This window comes from Macaca mulatta, chromosome 15, assembly GCF_049350105.2.
Source record: "Macaca mulatta isolate MMU2019108-1 chromosome 15, T2T-MMU8v2.0, whole genome shotgun sequence".
Taxonomy (NCBI): Eukaryota; Metazoa; Chordata; class Mammalia; order Primates; family Cercopithecidae; genus Macaca; species Macaca mulatta.
In genome coordinates this window covers 121,398,679-121,424,683 of record NC_133420.1, presented here as the reverse complement: position 1 = coordinate 121,424,683, position 26,005 = coordinate 121,398,679, and the positions used below count along the sequence as shown (strand labels likewise).

The 26,005-nt window shown below is 40.4% G+C and overlaps 2 protein-coding genes across 9 annotated transcripts in view; one reads left to right on the top strand and one right to left on the bottom strand.

The window, feature by feature from the left end:
• Positions 1-2,054, bottom strand: part of SYK (spleen associated tyrosine kinase) — a 128,176-nt gene extending 126,122 nt beyond the window's left edge. For 3 of the 8 annotated variants that reach the window (XM_028834283.2, XM_077965161.1, XM_015118072.3), the window contains exon 1: positions 1,778-2,054. The gene's annotated coding sequence lies outside the window, so the exon portion shown is untranslated. 8 annotated transcript variants of the gene reach the window in all.
• LOC106993834 (uncharacterized) overlaps positions 1,359-26,005 on the top strand; it is a 79,802-nt gene continuing 55,155 nt past the window's right edge. Inside the window, exons 1-3 of the mRNA XM_077966428.1 lie at positions 1,359-1,557; positions 1,676-2,094; positions 12,737-12,838. Of these exons, the coding sequence (XP_077822554.1) occupies positions 1,359-1,557; positions 1,676-2,094; positions 12,737-12,838 (720 nt within the window). The remainder of the gene's footprint in view (positions 1,558-1,675; positions 2,095-12,736; positions 12,839-26,005) is intronic.

The following is a 26,005-nucleotide window of genomic DNA, read 5'->3' as shown; positions in this document are numbered from 1 at the left end:
CAATAAAATAACGTTTCCACCAATTTCATCTCTCAGGAAAGATAAAGACCTAAAGTCTACACCCCATTTTTACCCTAGCTTAAAACTTTCTAGTTATTAAGACTATTATAAAATCCTATTTTATATTTCACTTCAAATACAGAGGTTTTTAAAAAAAATCTTCCCACAATCCCTCAGTAGAAAAATCTCTTTTTTCCTAGTGTTCAAATTCAACCTGTTCAAATCCAAGATAGAAGAGTAAGAGGATAAGACATAAATCAAGTAATTTGATTATAATCTCTCATTCAAATACACTTTAAAGTGCACTTCAGATACAGGGGATAACACAAATCAATTTCTGTTTTAGTGCAAGATTTTTCTAAATACGTCAAAACAAAAGTGCCATTCAGATAGAACAAAACGATTTGATAAAATAATTTCAACTGACAAAGATTTCTCACTTAAAACACGTAATAATTTACATATATTTAAGCCTTCTCGAGCAAATAGAATTCTATCTATGCACTGCTCGGACTTTGATTGGGGAGAAGGAGGACTTCAATGTATTTAGTTGCATTTAATTAAAATGCTGCCTCTGTAAAGGCAATGAATTTGTCCCTACTAGGACAAAGAAGTCAGATGCTAGAATCAATTCCATTTCTTCCAGGAACTCTCAGGGATTAAACGGTTTTTTTTCTTTTAATTTTATTTTTAATATGAAGAATCAGATGTGGCACATCTTCAACTCTTTTTTTCTTTTCTTTTTTTTTTTCTTTACTACAAGCTGCAATGCTTTGAAGGTTTTTAAAAAGAGGAAGAGGAGGAGGAGGAGGAGGAAGAAGAAGGAGAAGAAGAAAAAGAAAAGTAAAAGTCTTCCAGTCAACAGTTCTACTTGAGTTCAACTGAATCTTTGGTAAGTCAGGCAAAACTCAAAATATTTTGCAACACTGTTTCCAACATAAAAAGAGTCAAACTCTCACTTCTCCAATTGTCTTTCTAGTCCTTGAACATTCAAACAAAAGAATGGATTGCATTTTTATAGTTTTTAGGTGGGCTTAAGCTTTTGGGGCCATATTGCCAAAAACAAACCAACAAACAAAAAGAAATACCCTTAATTCTTAACTCAAATTTACATTTTACTACATAAAACTTTCTTGCTCTCCAAGTTCATTGGCTAAGTAAATTGCTTGACAATGAAAATGTACCCACAAGAGTAATTATGCTAAACGATAGTAGTGGTTCAGAAAGTTTGGTGTTTGAATGCAACTGCTGTTTCTTTCTGTAGTAAAAGATTTGTCTAAGCTTATAAGACGTCTGGGACATTTCTACTTTGAGTAACTTCGATAAACACTGCGGCATTTTCCAGTGGATTCGTGTAAATGGCCAAACGAAAATGTTCTAGCTCCAAGATCGAATTCCTCGCGCTGTGCCTGAGCCCAGTCTCGCGTCTCCCGAGGGCCGGGCCGCGACCGCACTTTCCGCGCTCCCTGGTGGCCTGGGCGCCCTGGGGTGCCCGGGTCCCCTCCGCCCAGGCCCGAGCCCCTCTCTCCCGGCGCAGCTTCTGGATCCCGAGCGCCGGCAGGTTCAGGAGCGAAGCTGGCGGAACCCACCTGTATTTATTCACGTGGTTTCAACACTTTTACCTCCGCCGGTGAAGGCCCTGCGGGCACCTACCCGGTGTGACTGGGCGCACAAGAAAGGCCGAACAAGAAGGGGCATGAACGCCGCGCGTCGTCCCCCGTAACCTCCTCTCCTCACCAGAAAGTCCCGACCGGAGAGGGGACGCGGCCACACCTACCTGCGCCAGGTGAGGCGAGGGCGGGCTCAGCGCGGGGCCCCCAGCTCCTCCTCGCTCTCCCGCCGCCGGGGTGGCCTCAGCCGCCGGGCCCGCGGCGCTTCCTCATTTTCGGCAACTTCCTTAACGCGCCCGGGCAGGCGGCCCGCACTTCCTCCCGGTGTGGCGCCCCGCCGCCCCGGCCCGCCCTGCTGACCGCGCCCATGCGCCGGGAGCTGGGCGCGCACGGGCTGGAGCGCCAGGCGAGGCCCGCGGAATCGGCCCAGGCGGCGGCAGGAGCAGAGGAGCCCAGGTGGGGCGCGGCGCTCTCCCCGCGCAGGGTAAGGGCCCTTCGTAGACAGAGAAGGTGGGACTGCCCGGCACAGGGACCGCATCGGTCCCCCTCCTCCCCGCCAGCGCGGTGGCTTCTGTGACTGCCCGGGACCCACAGACACTCAGCGGCCCTTTCCTTTTGCTGTGCGGTGCTGGGGAAGAGACTCCACCGCATGGCATATTCCCTGGAGGGTGTATCTGGGTCACTAAGCCAACAAGCTCCAAGCTACCTTGCTGGAGCACACGGGAGGCCTGGGCAGTGCCGAGAGGGACTGTGTAGGTGAACACCAGACTTCACGGCGCACTAGTGCGCAATGGGGCACGCTGCTTCTGAAGGCTTCAGTTATTACAACAGTCTTTGCTTCCTTCTTTCCAAGACGGCTCTGACATCTACAACCAAATCAATTAAACTTACAGTCCTAAAAATGGTTTTGAGATACCTGCCTGATACCGTTCTCCCAACCCATCTTCCTTTTCCTGTTGGACATTCCTCTTTAAAATGTTCCCACAAAACGGTATCCAGACCTTCTTGATAACACTGGTTGGCAGTGCCTGTTTTAAAAAGCTTTACCCTAAGCCAAAATGTGAGAAGAAGAAAAAAAAATTATATATATGTAGTGCTGGATAGTAATTGCCATGGAGAAAATATAGGGATGGGACTATTTACACTTATTGGAACCCTTGGCTTTTTCTGCTTCCAGTGTTATTGGATTTTCATTCATTTTTGCCATTATTTTTTCTAAACCCGTTAAAAGAAAACTTCAGTCGAATTAAATTTAAAGCGGTTTAATTGAGCAATGAATGATTTACGAATGGGGCAGCTTCCAGAATCACAGGGGATTCAGAGACTCCAGGGATGCCTCATGGTCAGAACAAATTTATAGATTAAAAAGGGGAAGATAGGAACAGAAATCGGAAGTGAGGTCGAGAAACAGCTGAACTGGTTATAAGTTGGCGTTTGCCTTATTTGAACACAATCTGATCATTCAACAGTGCATGAGTGGTTGAAGTATGGCCGCTGGGGTTGGTGAAGACTCAGCTATTGTTACAGGCACATACTCCTAAGTTAGATTTTCAGTCTTGTCTGCCTATTAAGCTAGGTTACAGTTCATCCACAAGGACTCAAATATAGAAGTATGGGGTCCTTCTCAGGCCATATTTAGTTTGCTTTAACAATTCCTCTCTTTGGGTCATTTTCTCAGTTTTCAGAAAACGACCAAAACTTTGGTCATTGATGTCACTATCACCATTGTAAATGCACTTATATGGTCTTGACACCCACTGGGAAACAGTAGAACAGTGGGTTTTGCAAGGAGGGAACAAGGAGTGGGTAGAGGGTAACTCCTTATGCTGGAACGTCCTGTTTGTTGGGGAAAAACAAAACCTGGTCTGTTGTAGGCACATTTAGCACAAGCGGCTCCATTTTGGTTCAGTTTGGTCTGTTGGGGCCTAGTGCATGAGCTCAGCCCAAAACAATGGCCTCCCATAATTTTGTTTAATAAAATTTCCCCTTTTTGTTCAGGTTCTCACTTTGGTGAGAGTGTGACCAAAACTTAGGCTTAGCACCTCTCTCAGTTTTCATTTCAGATTTCTAGTCTCAGCATGTCATTCATAGGTTAGGGTGTCCTAATAGTTGCACATTTCTTTCAACTTTTGTCATTCTAGTTGAAGAGAGACCATTTGGCATTCTAGAGATGGCTATGTGCAAACATTTAAAACCTTTGAGAGAATACAGTGCATCAGGGAGACTACTATTTGTGACTACCAGGAGGATAATACCAAGAGTTTAGAGTATGCTCCTTACCCAGGATGCCCATAAACCAAACCACCTAGAATCAAATAGATTAAAGAATAAGTTGGAGAAAGAATGTACTCACTTAACTAGGTGGTCTTTTCGTTTATCACCCACAACTGAATCTATATAATACCCGTGTATTTTTTCATAGACCACAAGTGCCAGTAGTTGCATAGATACTTCTCTGTTTAGCCAATTCTACTATTTAGCACAACTTTCACAAGAGAATTTAAAATCTGTTGTGTAACCATAGCCTTTACAGTAGAATCTGCTGTAGGGCCTATCATGAGTGATACATTTCTAATCATTGCCTCTTTTACTTCAAACCATGGGAAAAGGACCTAATGATGCTTTTTTTTTTCTTTTTTCTTTTTTCTTTTTATCTTGAGGTAGAGTCTTCCTCTCTCACCCAGGCTGGAGTGCAGTGGTATGGTCTCCATTCACTGCACTCCACCTCCTGGGTTCAAGAAATTCTCCTGCCTCAGCATCCTAAGTAGCTGGGATTACAGGCACCCACCACCATGCCCGGCTAATTTTTGTATTTTTAGTACAGATGGGGTTTCACCATATTGGCCATGCTGGTCTTAGACTCCTGACCTCAGGTGATCCACCCACCTCTGCCTCCCAAAGTGCTGGGATTACAGGCATGAGCCATCGTGCCCGGCCAAATGATGCCTTTTAGAAGAGTGAAGGCCTTCTGCCAATGTTCTCTTTGACCCGTGATGTGGGTTAAGAGAAGTGAATCAATGTTCTATTTCTGACTGATTATGAGGCAATGTATGTGCCATTAAAGTTTCTCACCTGCGAGGGGCCTTCATCTTTTATCTATCAAAGTATAAGGTTATCCATGTATAAGGCTGGCTGAAAAAAACCTTCACAAATAAAAGTATACCCCATAAGTGCACACAACAGACCCCCTTTTCATTTCTATTATTCATACAGGCATGAACAAGGAAAAACTATTTGAAGGTAAGAGTCTCATGATAGTAGAAGCCTTGATCCATGACCTTGGGGAAAGCTGCTCACATCAAGGATGCCATCTTCTTCTCAGGAGAAATTTCCCTGGTTAGCTTTACCTTCAGGGTTCCAGTGGGTGTACAGTTTCAAGAGCATGGAGGGACTGTTCTCAGCTGTGACATTATGAACCTGAAGTTAAAGTTCCTGAAGTTTTGCTGTAGTGTGGATGGCAAGGACAGTCTTTCTCTGATGTTCTCAGAAGATCCAATCTTTGAGGTCTAGATTGTGAAAGGATCAACTGTCCTCAGTGAACCATAAAAAGCTTTTTTTTTAACCTGGTGAAAATACCCTGTAGCATAATAATCTACTGTTATAACATCAGTCCTCTTGCATGGGAAAGCTTTTATACAACCAAAAAACATGCAATAAAAATGACAATTGAATAGAAATCCCTTTATAAAATGTTTAAATGGCCCATCAGGTAACCAAACATACCTTGGGCTTTAATTGTCTTCCCAGGAATATGGATTTAACACACCAAACATTGGTTATAAACTTTATAAGTCACCATACCAATATATTTAATTGGAATTATTTTATCTTTTCCATGATGAGTCATGGAATGCAGAACTTTTAGTAACAATAAGGACTCTGGAAGGACAAGGCAGCCATCCTGGTTCTCTATGAGTCCATGCTTAACATTGGACTCATGTCCTCTCGAATACCAGTTGTTTCTCCAATTTATGTGCATAGCACTGGTAACTGATGGGTTATCATAGGTAATTTGACTTAGACCATGGAGCTGATTCAAATTGTATATCTAAACAGTTTTAGTATTCACTCATTTAGCATGGAAATCTGGCAAAGTATTTTCTTGGTATTTAACTAATTTTTGTTTTACTTGGGTTAGCAGTTTTATAAACCAATCAGTCTTTTATTAAAGTTTCAGGAATTCTTACCCAGTCCAATTCTTGTGGAATTGGAGAATTCATGTGGAATTCTTACCCATTATATGATATTAAAGTAATTAGAAACTTGTATTTAAGAGTGATTTTCAGGGTCCTTTCCATCCTTTCATGAACTTCCTAAAAGAAACCATATCCTAGGATTTTGCATACTTGTGAGGTTTCCAGAAACTGCATCAGCATTATGCAATTAACTGTGAAATGATTTTAAATAGTCATAGTTAAAGACACAGTTGACAAGGAAATTTGGTCATTTCTGTGGTCTACAATAACTTAACATATTAATAATTATAATTATGATTGGTAGCATATACTGAGACATATAAGAATTTTAGAAATCTCGTACAATTTTGGAACATATTGATCAGACACAGTAAAATATAACCTGAAGAAGGTAAAACATTATCCTTTATTTTGACAATGCTTCCCATGTGACTGAACATGTCAGACTGTTTACCTCTTTTGGATGCTTCAGGGAGCCTCTGTAGCCTCCCAAAGTTGCAGGTCAGAAAAGACAGTTGTGAAGCTGAAATTTGATTTTGGGAAGCCTATTAAATATGTTAAAGGTTTAAAACACTTGATATTGTGAAATAGAATTCCAGGTTACCATGTCATTCATTTAGCCAAAATGATGACTCAAAAATTTTAAGAAGGCAAAAACCTTTGCTGTTTGATAGAGGGAAGACTTAGGATTCCAAACAATCTGTCTCTTATCTTTCCCTTCTTTTTTCAGTAGTTTATTCAAAAGACAAACAAAAATCTGTCATTATCCTTTAATATTATAGGAAAATCATGTTTAAGAGAGAAAGTCAAATTTCACCCTTGCATTAGTGTTCTATTAATGTCAACTCAAATTTTTTGTTTGTTTTTGAGACAGAGTCTCAGTCTGTCACTCAGGCTAGAGTACAGTGGTATAATCTCAGCTCACTGCAACCTCTGCCTCCTGGGTTCAACTGATTCTCCTGCCTCAGCCTCCTGGGTAGCTGAGACTACAGGTGTGTGCCACCACACCTGGCTAATTTTTGTATATTTAGTAGAGATGGGGTTTTGCCATGTTAGCCAAGCTGGTCTTGAACACTTGACCTCAGGTAATCCACCCGCCTCAGCCTTCCAAAGTGCTGGGATTACAGGCGTGAGCCACCACACTCAGGCCCAATTTTTAATAAAACCTTATAGATAAGTCTATCAATCTTAATCAGTTTGACTACAAGGTGAGGGTCTCATGAACCTTTTATAACTCTTCATAATTTTTGTGAAAGTAAGCAGATTAGTGCTCCAAGAAAAACCTGTTGTGCTTTTATTCTAATGTTCAATTTACAGAAAAACTTAATACCCCTTTAACTTTAGCCAATGTCCCCACAGAATTTCTTTTTACAAGATTAATTTGTCATGAACCTTCCACAACTTGTTCAAACCTTTAGCTTTATCTTACCTAATTTAAAACAGTCCTTTAACCTGATAAACTAGGCAAAAATTTACATTCCTATGCCTTTTTATAATCTTTTACCAAAGACATATTTAACTCTCCTTACACATACTACTGAAAGGACTTTGTTTTCAGTAATCTCAATCACATGTGATAATGGTAACTCTTAGCAACTTTTACTTTTGGTGCATAAATTCCCTTTCACGAATCTTTTCACGACTTACGCAGACCATCTATGACATGCTTAGATTTTCTGGCTTGTCCTAAACATCCCTCTTTTTAAGCAACCAGTTATTTTACCTTAGAACAATAATTTACCATACAAGATTCTTTCTTCTATAGAATCTCTTTTCTTTGTAACCTTCTTTGCATAGCTAGGGGACATGGCTAATTCCACATGTCTCCAGGCCTTATCTAGAATCTGATGCTCCAAAATAGGTAAACTGAACAATTTTCAAAAGTCAAAGAAGCAGTTATGACCTTAAAGCATTTAGCAAACCTAATATCTGACCTGCATAATTTAGACCATATGTTTATATTTTTCCAATAATCTTTAAAGCTGTTTTTATTTCCCAAAGATTACTAAAGTTATGTGAACTAAAAGACATTACAGTTTTTATTTTTCTTTCAAAATATTTGATTTAAGTGCTTATTTTTCTTTATGCCAATTAATTAGAGCTCTTTTATATAAACATCACACACACAACACATATGTGATTACACCCATAGATGGAACAAGGTCCATTAGTTGCAATATTTTTTATTTACCAGTTTCTAAGTTTCTTTATTGGATTACTGGCGTTAGGGTGGAGTCCTTTCTTTTCTTTTCTTTTTTTTTTTTTGAGACGGAGTTTCGCTCTGTCGATCAGCCTGGAGTGCAGTGGCTGCACTTGGCTGCCACTTGCAAGCTCTGCCTCAGCCTCCCGAATAGCTGCAAGCTCACTGCAAGCTCTGCCTCCTGGGTTCATGGCTCACTGCAAGCTCTGCCTCCTGGGTTCTTGCCATTCTCCTGCCTCAGCCTCCCGAATAGCTGGGACTATGGGTGCCTGCCACCACACCCAGCTAATTTTTTGTATTTTTAGTAGAGACAGGGTTTCACCGTGTTAGCCAGGATGGTCTTGATCTCCTGACCTTGTGATCTGCCCGCCTTGGGCTCCCAAAGTGCTGGGATTACAGGCATGAGCCACCGTGCGCAGCCAGGGCAGAGTCCTTTTAAATATCTTATTATTTGACTTTAGCCACACCAAACTGCCAATATTTTTGGCTTCTTAACTTTACCAAAAGTAACCTCCCAGGTGCTCAGAGAAAGGAAAATTCAGTGCAGTTTGTGGAGGGGAAGAGAATAGAATCAATAAACAGTAAAGGTAATGCAGACATCAAACCAGAAAGGACTCATTCCCTAAGTTGGGAATGAAAGCCCAGCTGCCACTGTAAAAGGACAAAACTTTAGCTGCTGAGCTACAGCACTGGGCAGTCTCCATTGCCCTTCCCAGGAGCCTAGAGTAGTTAATTTTGAGCAAAGGCTTTTAAGCACTCAAGATAATTTTTAAAACTGACTATGACACAAGCCCTAAAATACCTTTTCCCTGGAAGGTGGAGACCAAGAGAAAGTACTGCCACGTGGTTACAAGATCAAGCTCTGAAAGACATAACTGACCAGTTTGCTGGGCAATCTTGTACAGCAGGCTCATAGGTTTCCCTAGGCCTGCATTATGTCTTAAGGTACCCCTCTTTATGACAGAATGATACAGAAAGACAAATTCATGGCACAAAGTACACAAGATTTGCTACAGCTTAAGACTAGCCTCAGAATTCTCTTTTGCATTAATCAAAACTTTACAGTGTGGTTTTTTTTTTGTTGTTTCTTTGTTTTGTTTTTGTTTTTTTGTTTTTTACCATTCATTCAAATGGTTTGCAGAGAGGGGGGTGGGGGAGAGAGGGAGAGAGAGAGAGAGAGAGAGACAGAGAGACAGAGAGAGACAGAGAGAGACAGGCCAGAAGTCTGCTGATAAGAAATTCTTACCCTTTTGCTGACATACCAGGTTTCTGGGTTCCCTTTCCCTAGTGAGCAGCCCTAGTGACCCAGTTCGCCATACCATAGACCTGGGGGCCAAGTTGCAACACAAAAGAAAATATTTTTTCCTTTTTTTAATGGACTTCAGTGCACTGTTATTCATTTGGAACATTCCCCTATAAGTTATCTTTAGCAACATTTTGCCATTTTTGTAAGACTCACTCTTTCCTGGACCTAATATATAAGCTGGGAGGAACTCAGTTTTCCAGGAATTAAGGATCCCATTTTTACCTAAAATATTGGCTTTGCTGTCAGGTTTCCTTGATTACTTTAGCCAATGATTTTTTTCCTACATAAGCATGCAAGAAAAATGAAGCAAAGGGGTAGAACACAAAAATCCCTGTGAATTTCCAAAAGCCAAATTTTACAACCCCTGCAATATTACCATTTACTATCTGTTTCTTTTTGACCCAGTCTGATGTAAGAGGCCTCTAACTGGATCCAAGCCAGTTAATTACCAGATAAAATCCTATCCTAGATCCAGTCCAGTTCTGCCACGATTTCCAAACCCAGTTTGGAACAGAAATTTGCTTGAAGATACTTGGAGAGCTCAAAACAGAAATCTATGGCACTCCAACATTCGAGAGAGAATTTACTAGGATCCGTAGCTGATCTGAGAGATCAAGGGATACAAGTGGCTCCTGTGGGTACCTTGCTTGTTCACTCAGTGCTTCTGGAGGTTGTTAGAAGCTCTCCTTTGGGCCCCACTTCTGACACCATCTGTTAAAGGAAAAACTTCAGTCGAATTAAATTTAAGGCAGTTTAATTAAGCAATGAATGATTCATGAATTGGGCAGCCCCTAGAATCACAGCAGATTCAGAGACTCCAGGGATGCCTCGTGGTTAGAACATATTTATAGACAAAAAAAGGGAAGTGACGTACAGAAATTGGAGGTGAGATAGAGAAACAACTGGATTGGTTACAGGTTGGCTTTTGCATTATTTGAACAGAGTTTGAACACTCAGCAGTGTATGAGTGGTTGAAGTATGGCCACTGGGATTGACCAAGACTCAACTATTGTTACAGGCACATACTCCTAAATTAGGTTTTCAATCTTGTCTGCCTATTAAGCTAGGTTACAGTTCATCCACAAGGACTCAAATATAGAATACAGAGTCCTTCTCAGGTCATACTTAGGTTGCTTTCACAAACCTCAATGGAAGATTTTGATAATGGTTATATTTGCTTATCATTGGACTTAATTTTGCCTCAACTACCTGACAAAATAGTTATTCCTGAGATGGAGGCTGCAGAATGTCTGTAGGTGGTTTTCAGAGTTGTCAATATTATTGGAGATGAGCACTGGGGGACCAGTGTGTACAAGGCAAACCCAGCCTGCTACAAAGATTGCAGTTTTCTCAGGCTTTTGCCTAATGGAAATGAGGAGGAAGTTCTAGATCCATGTCCAACCTCCTCCCTTTACACTGCTGTGGTCCCTTTCACCTTTGAGTCATCTTCTGCATTACTTAGTATCATATAGTAATTTTTTTTTTTTTTTTTTTTTTTGAGATGGAGTCTTGCTCTGTCGCCCAGGCTGGAGTGCACTGGCCTGATCTGGGCTCACTGCAAACTCTGCCTCCCGGGTTTACGCCATTCTCCTGCCTCAGCCTTCCAAGTAGCTGGGACTACAGGCACCTGCCACCACACCCAGCTAATTTTTTGTATTTTTAGTAGGGATGGGGTTTCAGCATGTTAGCCAGGATGGTCTTGATCTCCTGACCTCGTGATCCGCCCGCCTTGGCCTCCCAAAGTGCTGGGAGCCACTGCGCCCAGCCTAAAAGATGCTTCACATTATGTATCATCAGGGAAATGCAAATGAAGACAGTAAGATATCAGTGTGGCCCAAATCCGGAACACTGACCGCACTGAACACTAGTGAGGATGTGAAGCAATAGAAATATTCATTACTGTTGTGAATGCAAGATGGTACAGCCACTGTGGAAGACAGTTTGGCAGTTTCTTATGAAACTAAACATCCTCTTACAACATGAGTAATTGTAAGAGGATTGTGCTTCTTGGTATTTACCCAAAGTAGTTGGTATGTACCCAAAGTAGTACCCAGTAATTGTTCTTCTTAGTATTTACCCAAAGGAGTTGAAACCTCATGTTAACACAAAAACCTGCACACAAATGTCTACGCTAGCTTTATTTACTAAGTTTATTGCCAAAACTTGGACACAAACAAGATGTCATTCAGTAAGTGAATGGATATATAAGCTGTTGTACATCAGTGTAATGCAATATTATTCCACACTAAAATGAAATGCACTAGCAAGTTATGAAAATAAATGGAGGAAATCTAAATGCATATTACTAAGTGAAAGAAGCCCTCTGAAAAGGCTACATACTATATAATTTCAACAGCTGATATTCTGGAAAGAGCAAAACTATCTGGATAGTAAAAAGATCAGTGGCTGCCATGGGCTGGTGGGGAGGGCAGGATGAATAGAAGGAGCACATAGGTTTCTTATGGCTGTGAAAGTACTCTGTATGATATTATGATGGTGGACACACAGCATTTTTCATTTGTTAAATGCCATACAATATACAACACCAAGAGGGAACCTCAATGTAAACTTTGGGCTTTGGGTGATTATGATGTGTCAAAGTAGGTTCATCAATTGTAACAAATGTACCAGTCCGATGGGGGCTGTTGATAAAGGGGAAGGCTGTGCATGTGTGGGGTTAGTGGGTATATGGGAAACCTCTGTACCTGTCTCTCATTTTTACTGGGAACCTAAAACTGTTCTACAAAATAGTGTTTAATTTAAAAAACAGTTTTTTTGGTAACAGTGGCAAGTATTCCTAATAGGCAGTCCCTTAAATGAATAAAAGTACAAAGGAAATAGAAACATCCCAAATTCCAGGCATAAACGTCATTAACATTAGGTGACCATTACAAAATTATCTTTCTATATATGCACGGCAATAGATATAAAAATGGCCATCATTTTAAATATAATACATATGTTATACATTTTATCCATTTTAAATATGATACTTAATTCTACTTAAATTTAACAGAATAAAAAATTCTGAAATGGGATCTAAAGAATTGCTGATTTTATAGAAATGATTCTTTGCCACAAATGTATCACTTCTGGAATGATCCCACTTTGATTAAAGGAAAAAAATGACAGTAATAGGCAGTTTTAGTCATTTCTTCTAAACCATGAGCTTTAATTTCAGACAGTGTCAGTAACTCTGCTATGATACATGAACCGATTACCTCTCTCACTCCACTTCACCTCAGCTTACCTCTCACATTTTTCTAGTTATGTGAGTTTTACATAGTTAAGTTTAAAAATTTTGATTTTTTTGTAACCATAAACCCTCAGTGGTCTCTTCTTAGTTCTCCATTTAAAAGGATGCCATATGCGCCTCCAGACCTTTCTACCACCACATCTCATTCCTACTTTCTTTATTGATTAGCTGGATGGACTCTGTGAAGACGTGATCCCACCTACTGCATCTATCAATGCTCTCCAGTTTCAGGATGTTATTCTGTTGCTGTTGTATGGCAGTGACATTAAGGTGAGCACAGTGTGTCTCCATCCTACTTCCCTTTGGCCTAGACTTGGTAGATTTTCCTCCCTTGCCCTTTTGGCATTGAGTGTTGTTTTGGAGAACTGTGAGAACAGCCAGTCCTTTGTGTGACTTGCTCTTCTTTCCAGGTTGCTAAAGGAACCTTTCTTAAACTGAGATATTAAGAAACTTGACAAGGATATATATTGATACAGATCAACCAGCATCTTTTATTTCTTTTTCTTTTTTTTTTTGAGATGGAGTTTCACTCTTGTTGCCCAGGCTGGAGTGCAATGGCACGATCTTGGCTCACTGCAACCTCCACCTCCCGGATTTAAGTGATTCTCCTGCCTCAGCCTCCTGAGTAACTGGGATTACAGGCATGCACCACCACACCTGGCTATTTTTTGTATTTTTAGTAGAAACAAGGTTTCTCCATGTTGGCCAGGCTGGTCGCGAACTCCTGACCTCAGGTGATCCTCCTGCTTTGGCCTCCCAAAGTGATGGCATGAGCCATCGCACCTGGTCAACTTTTATTTCTTAACCACAATGCACTCTTTAACTGGCAGATTTAGATCTTCATTCAAATAATTTTTTCTTGTGTGATTTTTAAATACCTTTTTATTTGTTAGATTATTCTCTTCAAGGATATTAATTAACTTTTTTGTCATTATGTCTATTATCTTTTCTCTGATTGTAGTAATCTCTTTTTTTTCTTCCTGGTTCACAATGATTTTCTCTCTCTCCCTTTCTTTTTTTTCAGTAACTAAATCGTTTAGCTGGGTCTGCTTCATTTCTTGTTATTTATAATTTACCTGTAGGTAGGTTTATTGGTCCTCAAATTATTTCTTTATTTCTGGTTCTCTCTATCTTGCTCTTTTTAGTTATTTTCTCTTGGTTATTCAATTGTTTCTTGAGTTTTTAAAAAAATTAAATTCAGGCTCTTATCAAATTTTGTAGCCTGTGAACTTAAAAATTCTTTCAGACTGGATTTTATTTTTAACTTGTGCATGCTATTGTCTTTTAAGGTTTGCATAGCTGCAAGTTCATTGATTTTATCTTGTCCACACTTGGCAGCTTTCTTCAGATTTTCACTGTGCTCTGCCCCTTTGTGTAAGGCAGCTCCTAAATCCTCATGTCAGATCCTTTTCTTACCCCTTTTCTGGATTACCTTTGATGGATTAATATTCCTTTTGAGCTTGATTTTCTATAGCCTTTGAGCGTGGGAATGGTGGGGGTGGGCTTAGCTGGAGTCGTGTTGCACAAACTGGGCTCCTCCCTCCAATGTGAGACTGTGAGGAACATGCAGCCTTCAAACTTCATTGAGGGAGGGAGAAGGCTGAGCATACCTTGTCCATCGCGGGGCGGGTAAGTTTCAGCTCATTCCCCCGATTAATGTGGGTCCTTGGAGTCCTCACACTCTGACAAAATCATGCCACATTGCTGCCATTTCCTTTTGCACTAATCTCCACTGCAGCCATTTTCACTACCCCACAGTCAAAAATGAGAAAAACTAAGGATAAACAATGGCCCTTTCTTCTTCTCTCAAGATTTGAGTGAGAATTGTCAGGATTTTGTAGACGCACAAGGTATGGTTTCTGGGAGGTTGGAGTGTGGCCTCATTGTGATACTTTTCAACTTCTGGTTTTTATATGAGCAAGCGCTTTTCAAAGTGCATTTTGTTAAGTGGTTCTCCTTTTCTTGTTTGGTTACTACTTGTAACTGTAGCGTTTTTGTTTCTTCCCCCTTCCCTTTTTTCTTGAGGTAGAAAGATGTGAAAAGTAAGGATTCTTTTCTTCTAGATAGCGAGGCCTCGATATTCTGTAAATGTTTCACTATGTTCTTTCAGAATGTAATGCCCCACATGTTTTTTACTATAGGATATACATTGTACTTTTTTTTTTTTGACAGGGTCTTACTCTGTCACTCAGACTGGAGTGCAGTGGCGCAATCACAGCTCACTGCAGCCTTAGCTTCCCCAGCTCAAGTGGTTCCCCCACCTCAGCCTCCCGAGTAACTGGGACTTTTTGTATTTTTAGTAGAGATGGGGTTTTACCACGTTGCCAGGCTGGTCTCAAATTCCTGGACTCATGTGATTGCATATTTTGATATTTATGATGTAAGTTCCTCATTTTTGTCTCTTCCAAATTTACACAAGTTACACATGATATATCTGTTAAGGTGCTTTTGGTTGCAAGTAAAAGAATAACTAACTCCACATATTGAAATAATAAACTTGTATTGACACACAAAGGAGAATATTGCATAGTTAGGACAGCATCAGATGTATTTTTATGCATATTACATTAAACTGAGATAAAATGCATTATTTTCATATGTAGGTATACCTTTAAACAAAAAGTAACAACCCTATTGTGTCCTATGAAGGGAAGTTAATTTTGATAGACCAGCATGATGGAGGTGAGTGGCTTATCTCAGTGATTTTCACCTTCTGATCACATTCATCCAGCTTCCGAAATGACATAGGATGTAGCCAGAGGAACAACTTCCTTCTGCTGGTATTCCCTAGCCAATTCAACCAGATATCAAAGTGACTTTTCACTTACAAATGGTAAACTTCCTCATTTTTCTTTTGTCAGTGCACTTTTGAACAAGCAAAAGAGAAAAGTTACTTAAAGACCAAGGATAGTGTCTGAAGTGTGATCACATGTGTTTAAACCCAGCGGTAGGTGCACTGGCCATGGGTCAGGAAGCACGGGCCATAGTAGTCTCAGCTCTGCTACTTTTGTAGATGTGCAGCTCAGAGCAAGTCAAGTTTCCTCTGTGTACCTGATTCCTTATTTTTTTGTGAAATTCAAGGCAGCAAACAATTCAATTCAATAATTGAATTAGGGTCCTTTACTTGGCAGACATGACCCAAGCCACTGGAGATTCAAAAGGATGGAAAAAACTTATGCTCAAAAATAACTCCTCCCTTTCATCTATTTCAATGGGTAGCTAATCATTTGCTTAACAGATTACTCTTTTAAAATATAATTATATAATTGGAAGGTAGTTCAGCTGTTATTTTTCACTGTAATGAAAATTAGATGGTTTTTCTTGTACCAAGATCTTTTCATTCTTTTTCTTTTTTACATTTTTCAAAGTGCAGTTCCATTTTTAAGTTTTCAAAACATAGAATTCACGTAGTATCCAGCTTACTTGTTGAAGGTCTACAATTAAATTGTTTTAAGTGTATTTACAAAGCTGTACAACCATCATCACCATCAATATTAGAACATTTTTAAACACTTTTTTCCTTTTCTGTGAAGAATGGAGTCTCATTATATTGCCTAGGCAGGTCTTAAACTCCTGGGCTCACACTACACTCCTGCCTTTGCATCCTTAAGTGCTAGGATTACAGACGTGAGCCACTGCACCTGGCACAACTTTTTAAAACCACAAAAACCAAACCCCATACCCATATCACTTCTCATGCTTCCCAACCCATACAATCCTTTCCCTCCTTCCCACCCAAGGCCCTAGGAAAACCTCCCATCTACTTTTTGTCTCTGTAGACATGCCTATTCTGGAAATTTCATATAAATTGCATGATATAATATGTGCTCTTTGTGACTGGCTTATTTACTTAGCATAATGTTTTCATTCATGTTATAGAGTATTTTACTTTTTTAGTACCAAGTAATATTCCATTGTATGGATATGCCACATTTTATTTATCCACTCATCAGTTTCTGCTCTTGGCTACTATAAAAAATTTTGCATTAACCATTCCTATACAAATTTTTGTGTGGGTGTGTGTTTTCCTTTATTCTTGAATATATAACTAGAAGTGGAATTGCTGAGTCATCTAGTAAATCTGTGTTTGTCATTTTGAGGAACTGATAACTGTTTTCAAAAGTGGCTTCACCATTTTCAGGTTTCCACCAGCAAAATAGGAGGGTTCCAGTTTTTCCACATCTTTGCCAACTCTTGATATTGTCTGTCATTTTGACTATAGCCATCCTAGTGGGTGTGAAGAGGTATCTCATGATTTCCATTTTCATTTCATTTATGACTAACAATGCTGAGAATCTTTTCATGTGCTTCTTTGTCATTTGTATATTTTTGGAGAAGTGTCTCTTCAGATCATTTGCCCACTTTTCACTTAAGTCACTTATCTTTGTATCATTAAGTTGTAAGAGTTCTTTACATATTTCAAATACAAGTCCCTTATTAGACATAGAATTTACCAATATTTTCTCTTGTTCTGAGAGTTGTCTTTTCCCTTTTGTGATGGCATCATTCGCAGAATGAAAGGTTTTAATTTTGATGAAATTCAATTTATCAACTTTTTTCTTTTGTTGTTTATGCTTTTGGTGACATATCTAAGAAACTACTACCTAAGGTCATGAAGATTTACTCCTATGATTTCCTCTAGGAATTTTGTGGTTTTAACTCTTACATTTATGCCCAACATCCATTTTGAGTTAATTTTTAGACATAATGTGAGGCCAAGATCCAATGTCATTTTTTTTGCATGCAGGTTTCCAGTTGTACCAGCTCGACAGTAGTTGTTAAAACAATTATTCTGTCCCAATTAATTGAGCTGACACTCTTTTTGAAAATCAGTGTAAAGGTTTATTTCTAGACTTTCAATTCTATTTCATTGATCTGTATATTTATCTTTATAAAACCACCTTTTCAAAAATTATAACATGGGAAAATTATGACAGGAAAAGTAGCTGATCTAACCAAATTTCATCTCGCCATGAGCCTCCAAACTGCCCTTAATCATTCTTGAGTCTGAGCTAAGCTAACCTGGGGAGACATTTAGTTTATAGTTTAAATGACAATAGCCCTTTCCCCAAACTAAACCACCTTTGTAAAGCTTGTGAAAGGCCACCAGGTTAGGAGGATGTGAGGAGCCTGAATTCTGCTAAGGTGTAGGCATACGTGATTACCAGCTATTATTTAAAGGTCACAGGTTTTGCAAGTCTCCCACTTACTCCTGCAAATAACATCACCATTGCAGAAACTAAGATTGGCTTTTTGAGATCCTTTTTAGGTTTGTGAATTTCTGACGACCAATGGCTTCACCTGGATCCACCAACCCTGCTGACCCTGCTGACCCCACTGACCCTGCTGACCTCCCTGACCCCACCAACCCTACTGGCCAGTCATGTAGCCCCACCCAGAAACAGACTCCCTAGCCTGTCATACTATCTTTGAAAAATCCTACCCTCCAAATTTTCTGAGATTGATTTGAGTAGTAACTCCATCTCTCATGTGGTGTGGCCAGCCTTGTGTCAATTAAACTCTTTTTTTATTGTGATGGTGTGGTCTCAGTAAATTGGTTTTGCCTGTGCAGTAAGCAGGCCGAACCCATCAGGCATTTACAAGTATGAAAGAGTTTTTAGTACTGCAGCTTTGTAATAAGCTTTGAAATTAAGAAGTTTGAGTCCTACAACTTTGTTCCTTTTCAATATTGTGTTGGCTATTATGGTTCCTTTGCATTTTCATATGAATTTTAGAATCAGCTTGTCCATTTGTGTGAAAACAAAAGCTGAGATTTTGATAGGGCTTGTGTTGAATCTCTGGATCAATTTGAGAGTAAATATTAAATATTCTTATCAGTGAATGTGGTCCTTTTGTGGATCTTCTTTAGCTTATTTTTTAAAGCATGGTTTTCTTTACTTGTTGGAACGTATTATAAACCAAAAGTAAATTCTAAGCCTCCCCTCCTCCAACCATCTGAATGGACCCCCTTCTCTTGGCCAAGGGCATTCCAAAGTTAACCTGAAACACCCATTCAAGACATGATAGAAAGGGGGTGCTGAACATACCTTATCATACCCTCCTCCTTTTTGGAATAGTACTAATAGAAAAGACTCTTTAAGTCTGATAAGAAACATTAACAATTGATTCTCTCTGAAGCCTGCTACTTGGAGGCTTCATGTACATGATAAAACCTTGGTCTCCATAACCTCTTATCATAACTCAGACATTCCTTTCTATTGATAATAACTCTCTCAACCAACTGTCATCATTAAAGCTTTGAATGCACCTATGACCTGGAAACTCCCACTTTAGTTGTTCCACCATTCTGGACGAAACCAATACACATCTTACACATATTGATTGATGTCTTATGCCTCCCTAAAATGTATAAAACTGAATTGTGGCCCAATCGCCTTGGGCACATGTTCTCAGGATCTCCTGAAGGCTGTGGTCACAGGCCATTGATCGCTCATATTTGGCTCAGAATAAATCTCTCCAAATATTGTATAGAGTTTGACTTTTTTTGTCAATAATATTTATAATAACTCCTTTGAAGTCTGCTAAATGCACCATTTGAGTCCTTACAAAGGCAGTTTCCATTGCCTGTTTTTTTAATGTCCCAGTGTATAGGTGATATGTTCTTGATTCTATGAGTGTCTCACTATTTTGTTGTTGAAAACTCAACATTTTAGGCTGGGCATGGTAGCTCACGCCTGTAATCCCAGCACTTTGGGAGGCTGAGGCAGGCAGATCACTTGAGGTCAGGAGTTCAAGACCAGCCTTGCCAACCGATGAAACCCTGTCTCTACTAAAAATACAGAAAATTTAGCCAGGCATGGTGGCACACACCTGTAGTCCCAGCTATGTGGTAGGCTGAGGCAGAGGAATTGCTTGAACCCGGGAGGCAGAGGTTGCAGTGAGCCTAGATCACACCACTGCCCTCCAGCCTGGGCAACACAGTGAGACTCTGTCTCAAAAAAAAAAAGAAGAAAAAAGAAAAGAAGAGAAAAGCCAACATTTTTGAGAATATATTATAGCACGTCTCATACTGATTGCCCTCTGAGGGCTTGTTGGTGTTGCTTGCTTGAGCATATGTTTAGGGTCTTGGCTGGACTCCAGTGAAATCTATTTCCCTGGCAACGTGCAGCCTATGATGTTGCTCTTCCATGAGTGCCATCTTGGGTGTGGAAACTGTCTCTCTGACCATCAGGATGACTGTGGTCTTGTTGAGCTTATGTCTGGTTTGTTCTTGGTGTCACAACAGATCTTAGCCTGTTCTAGTGGCCTGCTGATTTCTCTGTTGTTCTCAACGATGCCCTAAGGTATAAATTCCTCCAGTCAAATCCCATTAAAGTCAGTGCTGCTTGCAGGACAGCTGTTACCAGTCTTTGAGGCCTGCTCCCACACTGGGAGACCTCTGAGCTGCCTCTTTTCCTCTGTTAGCATTCCAGCTGGTCTCTGTTTCGCTTCTTGCTCCTGGCATCATTGTCGCTCCTGGCATCTATGTTTTACTTGTTGCTCCTTTTAATTGTTAAGGACCTTCTTGTTTTTGAGAATACTTAGCTGGGACTTTGTCCTCTATTTCAAATAAAGTCGGCCCCCTTAGGGTGAGCTAGGGAGCTCTCTGCTCTTACAACCTGCCTTTCCACTGGGAAGAAACTCGCTCTCTTGCACTGGAGCTGGGAGTAGAGACAGTGGCCTGCTTCTCCTGGGCTGACACCCTGACTCTACTAGCAGGGCACTGGGTGGGGACAGTAGCCTTCTGTGAGTGAAACTTCTGTCTTATGAGGGTGCTAGGGAAGTGGCAATTAGAGTCCCTGGGGTAAAGCATCCACTCTACGAGTAGGGGCTTGGTGGGGAAAGGGAGCCCCAGTTCTCTTGATGCAGTTTCCTGGGATGGAGCTTCCGCAACCAGCAGATGGGTGTCCTGGGATGCAGTTTCTGCAACTAGAAGATGGGGGTGAGGGGATGGGAGAGGCCCATGGCCTGCCCTGCTGGGGTAAAACTGGAGCTCTAGACTGGAGCAGGGGGAGAGCATACCCATCTTCTTGGCGGCCTCCACCCAGAGTAGAGCTTGCGTCATGCTGAACATTGGGGAGGAGATGAGAGCGGGTCATGGCTCAGATGATGTGGACTCTTGTGTTCTTACTGAGATCTTATCATTTTTCTAAAAAATAGTTTTCTACTTGCTGTGTGTCTTTAGGGCAATTCCCAGAGATTTTTACATGTTTTATTTTTTATAATTTTTGCCACTCAAATAATTGTTTCATTGGAGAGAGCTTCCACTAAACTATCCACTCTCATTCAAGAACTGTTTCTCTTCTTTTTTCCTGAGGCACCGAAGTTAAAGGGTTTTTATTGAGGGGGTTGGGGTGGGGAGAGCAGTGTGTGCCTCTCTGGGCAGGCAGGACAAGACATGGAGAATACCAGGTGGAACACCTTGGCTGGCCGGATTCCAAGGACCCGAGGAACAAGCGTCAGGACATAGGCCTCCTACTGTCAGATTTTCTTGGGGCTGAAGTATTAGTAGCAACCTCCTCGTGCCTGACCCAGACAAATAATCTTTACGCCCTCCTTGGAGTGTATGTTTAAGTTTACAGACAGTGGAAAATTAAGCTTACACAACTGACACTATGTGACAAATAACTAGTCTTATTTTTTCAGTTTGATGGTACTCAAATGGATTTGCTTATTTAAGTTCATACGTGGTATGACGAGTGATCCACAGGGGAAATTTAGCTAAACATAAAAAAAAAAAAAGAGAAAAATTGTAACATTATTTTGGAGAGTCTTCAAATATAAAGTATTAAATGTGTGGATGTTAAATGCTGTTACATATTACTATGCTGGGAATCATCATCTATTTTAAGGGTACTCGGAAAAAACTGCCTAGAAACAAGGAACAGAGATTATATTTTCTGACTCAAATATGGTTTAGTATGAATAGGCATTTCCTGCTTGTCCGTAAACATCTGTTTTATTGGAAAATGTTTGAAAGAGTTGATTGATTTCAATTTCCAAGTTTGATCTGGGTCGAGATTGCTACCGTGAAACTAAATTCAAAATGACAAGATTGTTAAATAATGTATATTTTGTTATTATTAACATAGATAGCTGTAAATTTTGATTGCCAGGTAGATATGGAAGAGATGACTGATTGACCAGAATTGTCCACAGTTTTGAACTGTTGGCTATACTTTCACCTTTGGGTGTGTGAGTCCTCAAGATGCAGCTCACTCCTCTCCAAACGGGGTGCTCTGTGATTTGTGTCAAAGACAAAATAGATTACAAAGAAACTCTGGGGACTTTGAGGCCAGGTGGGGATAAATGAGTGCAGAATTTATAAGTAGAACAGACTCGATAAAGAACCCTCTGATGTTTCAAAAATAATATATATCTAATAGAAAAATTAATAAAAGGGGTAAAATATAAGACACCTCAAATCCCAATCTTAGAGGCAAATATGCTCCAACTTTTATTAATATTTTAGTGTCTGTCTCTGCATACAGAAATGTAAGTGTAAATGTTGTTACATATGTGATTTAGTAAGCTGACTGTTGGATTAGATAGCATGTTGTGGAAATACTTCCATACTATCTTCTTATTGACTGTATATCATTCTCTTGAATGCATGAACCATGAGGTTATTAACCAACCCCTGACTGATACACAGTTGGTTCCAGGGTTTTGTTATTATGAACTACTATACAGGGAACACCCCTGTTTATACATCTTTGATCCTGGATAAATCTCTCTAAGAGATACAGTCCTAGGAGAAACGTTGAGAGTCAGAGGAGAAGCTGTTTTATTTGTGACACTTGTTGCTAAATTGCACTCAGGAAAGATTCAATTCTGGTTTATACTTCCACCTGGTACAAGCTGTGCTCAGCACGGGGGTGCTCTCTGAGTCTGGCGGGGCTGAAACCTAGACCACTCTCTGCTTGACCAGCAGGGAGCTGCATCTGCCCCAAGGAAGGGGTGCCTGTCCCTTCGTCATACACAGATTCTATAGGGACAGGCAAGCTCCTGGTGCCAGGCTGCAAGGGAGACGTTTCTGCTACCCAGAGCCGTTAGTTCCAGGCATTATTAAGTTTTCATCCTGGGCAGGGTGAGAGGTAAAAGAGATCTCATGTTTGTTTCTAATTTGTATCATTTTAACTATAGAGGTTGAAAACTATTTTATATGTTTGTTGACTATTCATATTTATTGCTTTTGTGAAATCCTTATTCATCAAATTTCTCAATATTTTTTGTGAGATACTAATCTTTCTTTATTGATTTACAACGTTTTAATGGATCATATGTTCATCAATTATGTTATTAACTTTTTCTCCAAGTTCATTCTTTAGTTTTCTCTTATTTATTCATTTATTTGTGCCAACAATATGATTTAAATGTTTTATATAGAAAAAAATCAACTACGATTTCTAGCTTTGATACCTTTCTTATCCCAAATATATAAAAATGTTCACTCCTTTTTTTTGAGTCTTGCATTGTCGCCCAGGCTGGAGTGCAATAGTACCATCTCAGCTCACTGCAACCTCCGCCTCCTGGGTTTAAGCGATTCTCCTGCCTTGGCCTCCCAAGAAGCTGGGATTACAGACGCCTGCCACCACACCTGGCTAATTTTTTTGTATTTTTACTAGAGACGGGGTTTCACTATGTTTGCCAGGCTGGTCTCCAACTCCTGACCTCGTGATCTGCCCACTCCAGCCTCCCAAAGTGTTGAGATTACAGGTGTTAGCCATAGCACCTGGCCACCTTTTACATTTAATTATTTGTAATCCATTTGGGGTTTTGTTTGGTCATAAGGAGCAAGATAGAGATTCTATTTCTTTTCCCTAGTGGTTAGTCAGTTTATCCAACAATCCGTCTTCTCCTCACTGATTGGTAATGAAGCTTCATCAATGCCAAATTGTTTAAACACTTGGATTTAGCTCTGGCGTTTCTTTTGCTTTTCATTGTTTTATCTAATATCCAATAGGATGTCGCTGCTTTAATTTTGTAATTTTGTTTTGTAATTTTGCTTCATTATCATTTGTTTTCAGGATTTGATAACTCTGAGGGCAAAAGCTTCTCCCCTCACAAGATGAGATTTTGACTTTCATTATCGGTACACATAGAAAATACATATGTGTATGGATTCATAGACAACAGATTCTCTGATTCAGTTTTGAGGATAACTCAAACCCACCAATCATTGATTGGCACCATGTTGGGGTATTCATGCTTCTATTTTGAGAGTCGGATGGACCAGCACTCAGCATCTCAGTGTGTGCGTCAGCACGGGTACACAGGTCCCCTCCAGATGTCAGCTTTGCTCTGGGACCAGTTTGCTCCAACCATGGGGCAGAGGTACATCCAGCAATTTTGCTCCTGGGGCCTGTCTCTAGGATAGAAGAGGTTTTAGAATCTCTAAGTGACAGTTTTGGAGTACTCCAATATTTATGAAGTTCTTTCACACATTTTACTTCCTGAGACATCTCTGTCCGTCTCTCTCTCTCTCCCTTTGTGTGTGTGTGTGTGTGTGTGTGTGTGTGTGTGTGTGTGTGTGTTAAAGCTGCCTTCTGAAGTTAAGACTTTGTCCTTTATTGTTACACAGTTTAGATGTTTGGAGACTACTATTACCAGCATGGCAAAGTGGGCTACAGCATTGACCCTGGAGCAGACTTGGTTCAACTCCCAAGTTTATAACCTACTAGCTGTGTGACCTTGTGCAAGTTACTGAGCCTCTCTGGGCCTTGGTTTCCTGATGTGTAATAGACTCTCCCGCTTGCATCTGGGCTGCCCTATTACTGCTTTGACCAAGAGAGTGTGGCAGAAGTAATGGCATTTTTATTTCAAGCCTAGCCTTTTAGAGGATGGACAGCTTAGGTCTTGGTCTCTTGGAGCCCTGAACTGCCATGTAAGAACTCCAAAGACTGCTGGAGAGGCTAAAGGGTGGGGCAGAGTTGGGGGTGCCAAGCTGAGCCCAATCTTCCCCAATCCTTGCCAAGACCAGACGTGTTAACAGCCTGAAAGCCACCTGAGTGCCTAGTTAATGCCATGTGAAGCAGAAGAATCACCTAGCTGAGCTCTGCCTGAACTTCTGAGTCACAAAATCGTGACATATTTAAGAATGGTGGTTGTTTCAAGGCACCAGGTTTTGGGGTAATATGTTACATAGCTTACCTAGTAATAGATCACCAGAACAGGTAGTGATGTGAGGCTGTGCCTAGGGCCAACTTCATAATCTGTGGGGCCCAGTTCAAAATAAAAAATGAGCCCTTGTTCAAAAAGCAGGATAAAATGGCTTATTAAAGGTATTAAAATATAAAACTTTTTTTCTCTTCTGTTGTCTCTTTCAAGTTGTCATAGTGTTTTTAAAAATTTGATATTTAATGGCATTATAAGTAAATAAAAATAGAAATTATAAATTATTAGCACAGACTTTACCATTTATCTTTATATAGAATTTGCTATGCCAGTTTTAAATGGAAATATAAAAACATTGGACTTGTATGCAGAATCACCAAAATAACACAATTTGCACTTTGTAGCTCTTATGTGCATATATATTTCATTCTTTACCAGAACAGTGGTGATGCTGCACAGAACTAACTCAATTATTTCTATTTCACTTCTTGCTATGTGCACAAGCACCAGCACCCTCTCTACCTGTGGCTGACCAATGAGTGAGAAAGCACTAAAGGACAGGAGCTCTAGATTGCTCTGTCCTTCCCTTTCTGTCTATGTCATTAACTTCAGAGTAAGTGTTTGGCCAATACAGGAAAGCAGCACAGGTAAGGAAGGATATGATAGGGTGCTCTGGTTATTCATTTTCCTTATGATGCCATTGCCTTCTCTCTGCATTTGAAGCAAGTTCTGGTTCTAACAGTGTGTATGGCCTCCTGTGGCTGTCCATACTCCTTTCATGCAGTCATAGACGTAACATGATTCCCTTATACTTGTTTTGAGTCTCACCGAACTCTACAAATCATGGGTCCACAGGGATTCTGTGCTCATGGACATTATCAGTAGAATGGGCTAATGGGTAGCAAAGCACAGAGGTGGACACGCATATTGTGTGTATCTCCTCTGCTCATGCAAGTGCTGAATTGTCCCATTGGATTCCACTTACCAAACACAAGTTCAAAAGTATAATTATTAAGAATTTCAAGAAGACAACAGCAGAGCATTAACCTGACTGTGGGGCCCTATGTGGCTGTGTGTGTTGTATGTCTATGTGGCTGTGTGGGCTGGTCCTAAGGGGGGCTACCCCCTCCTGTAAATGTTTATGAACCCATTATAAGTCTATGACTGGTGCAGATGATAGGCATGTAAGTCAGGTCTGGCCAATCAGGATACCCTATGCCCTTGTGCTCAGTGACTGGGAAAATGGTGGGCATATGACTCAGTTGGGGCCACCTAGATGTATCCTTGAGATTTGACACAGGAATTATGGGAGCAGAAAGG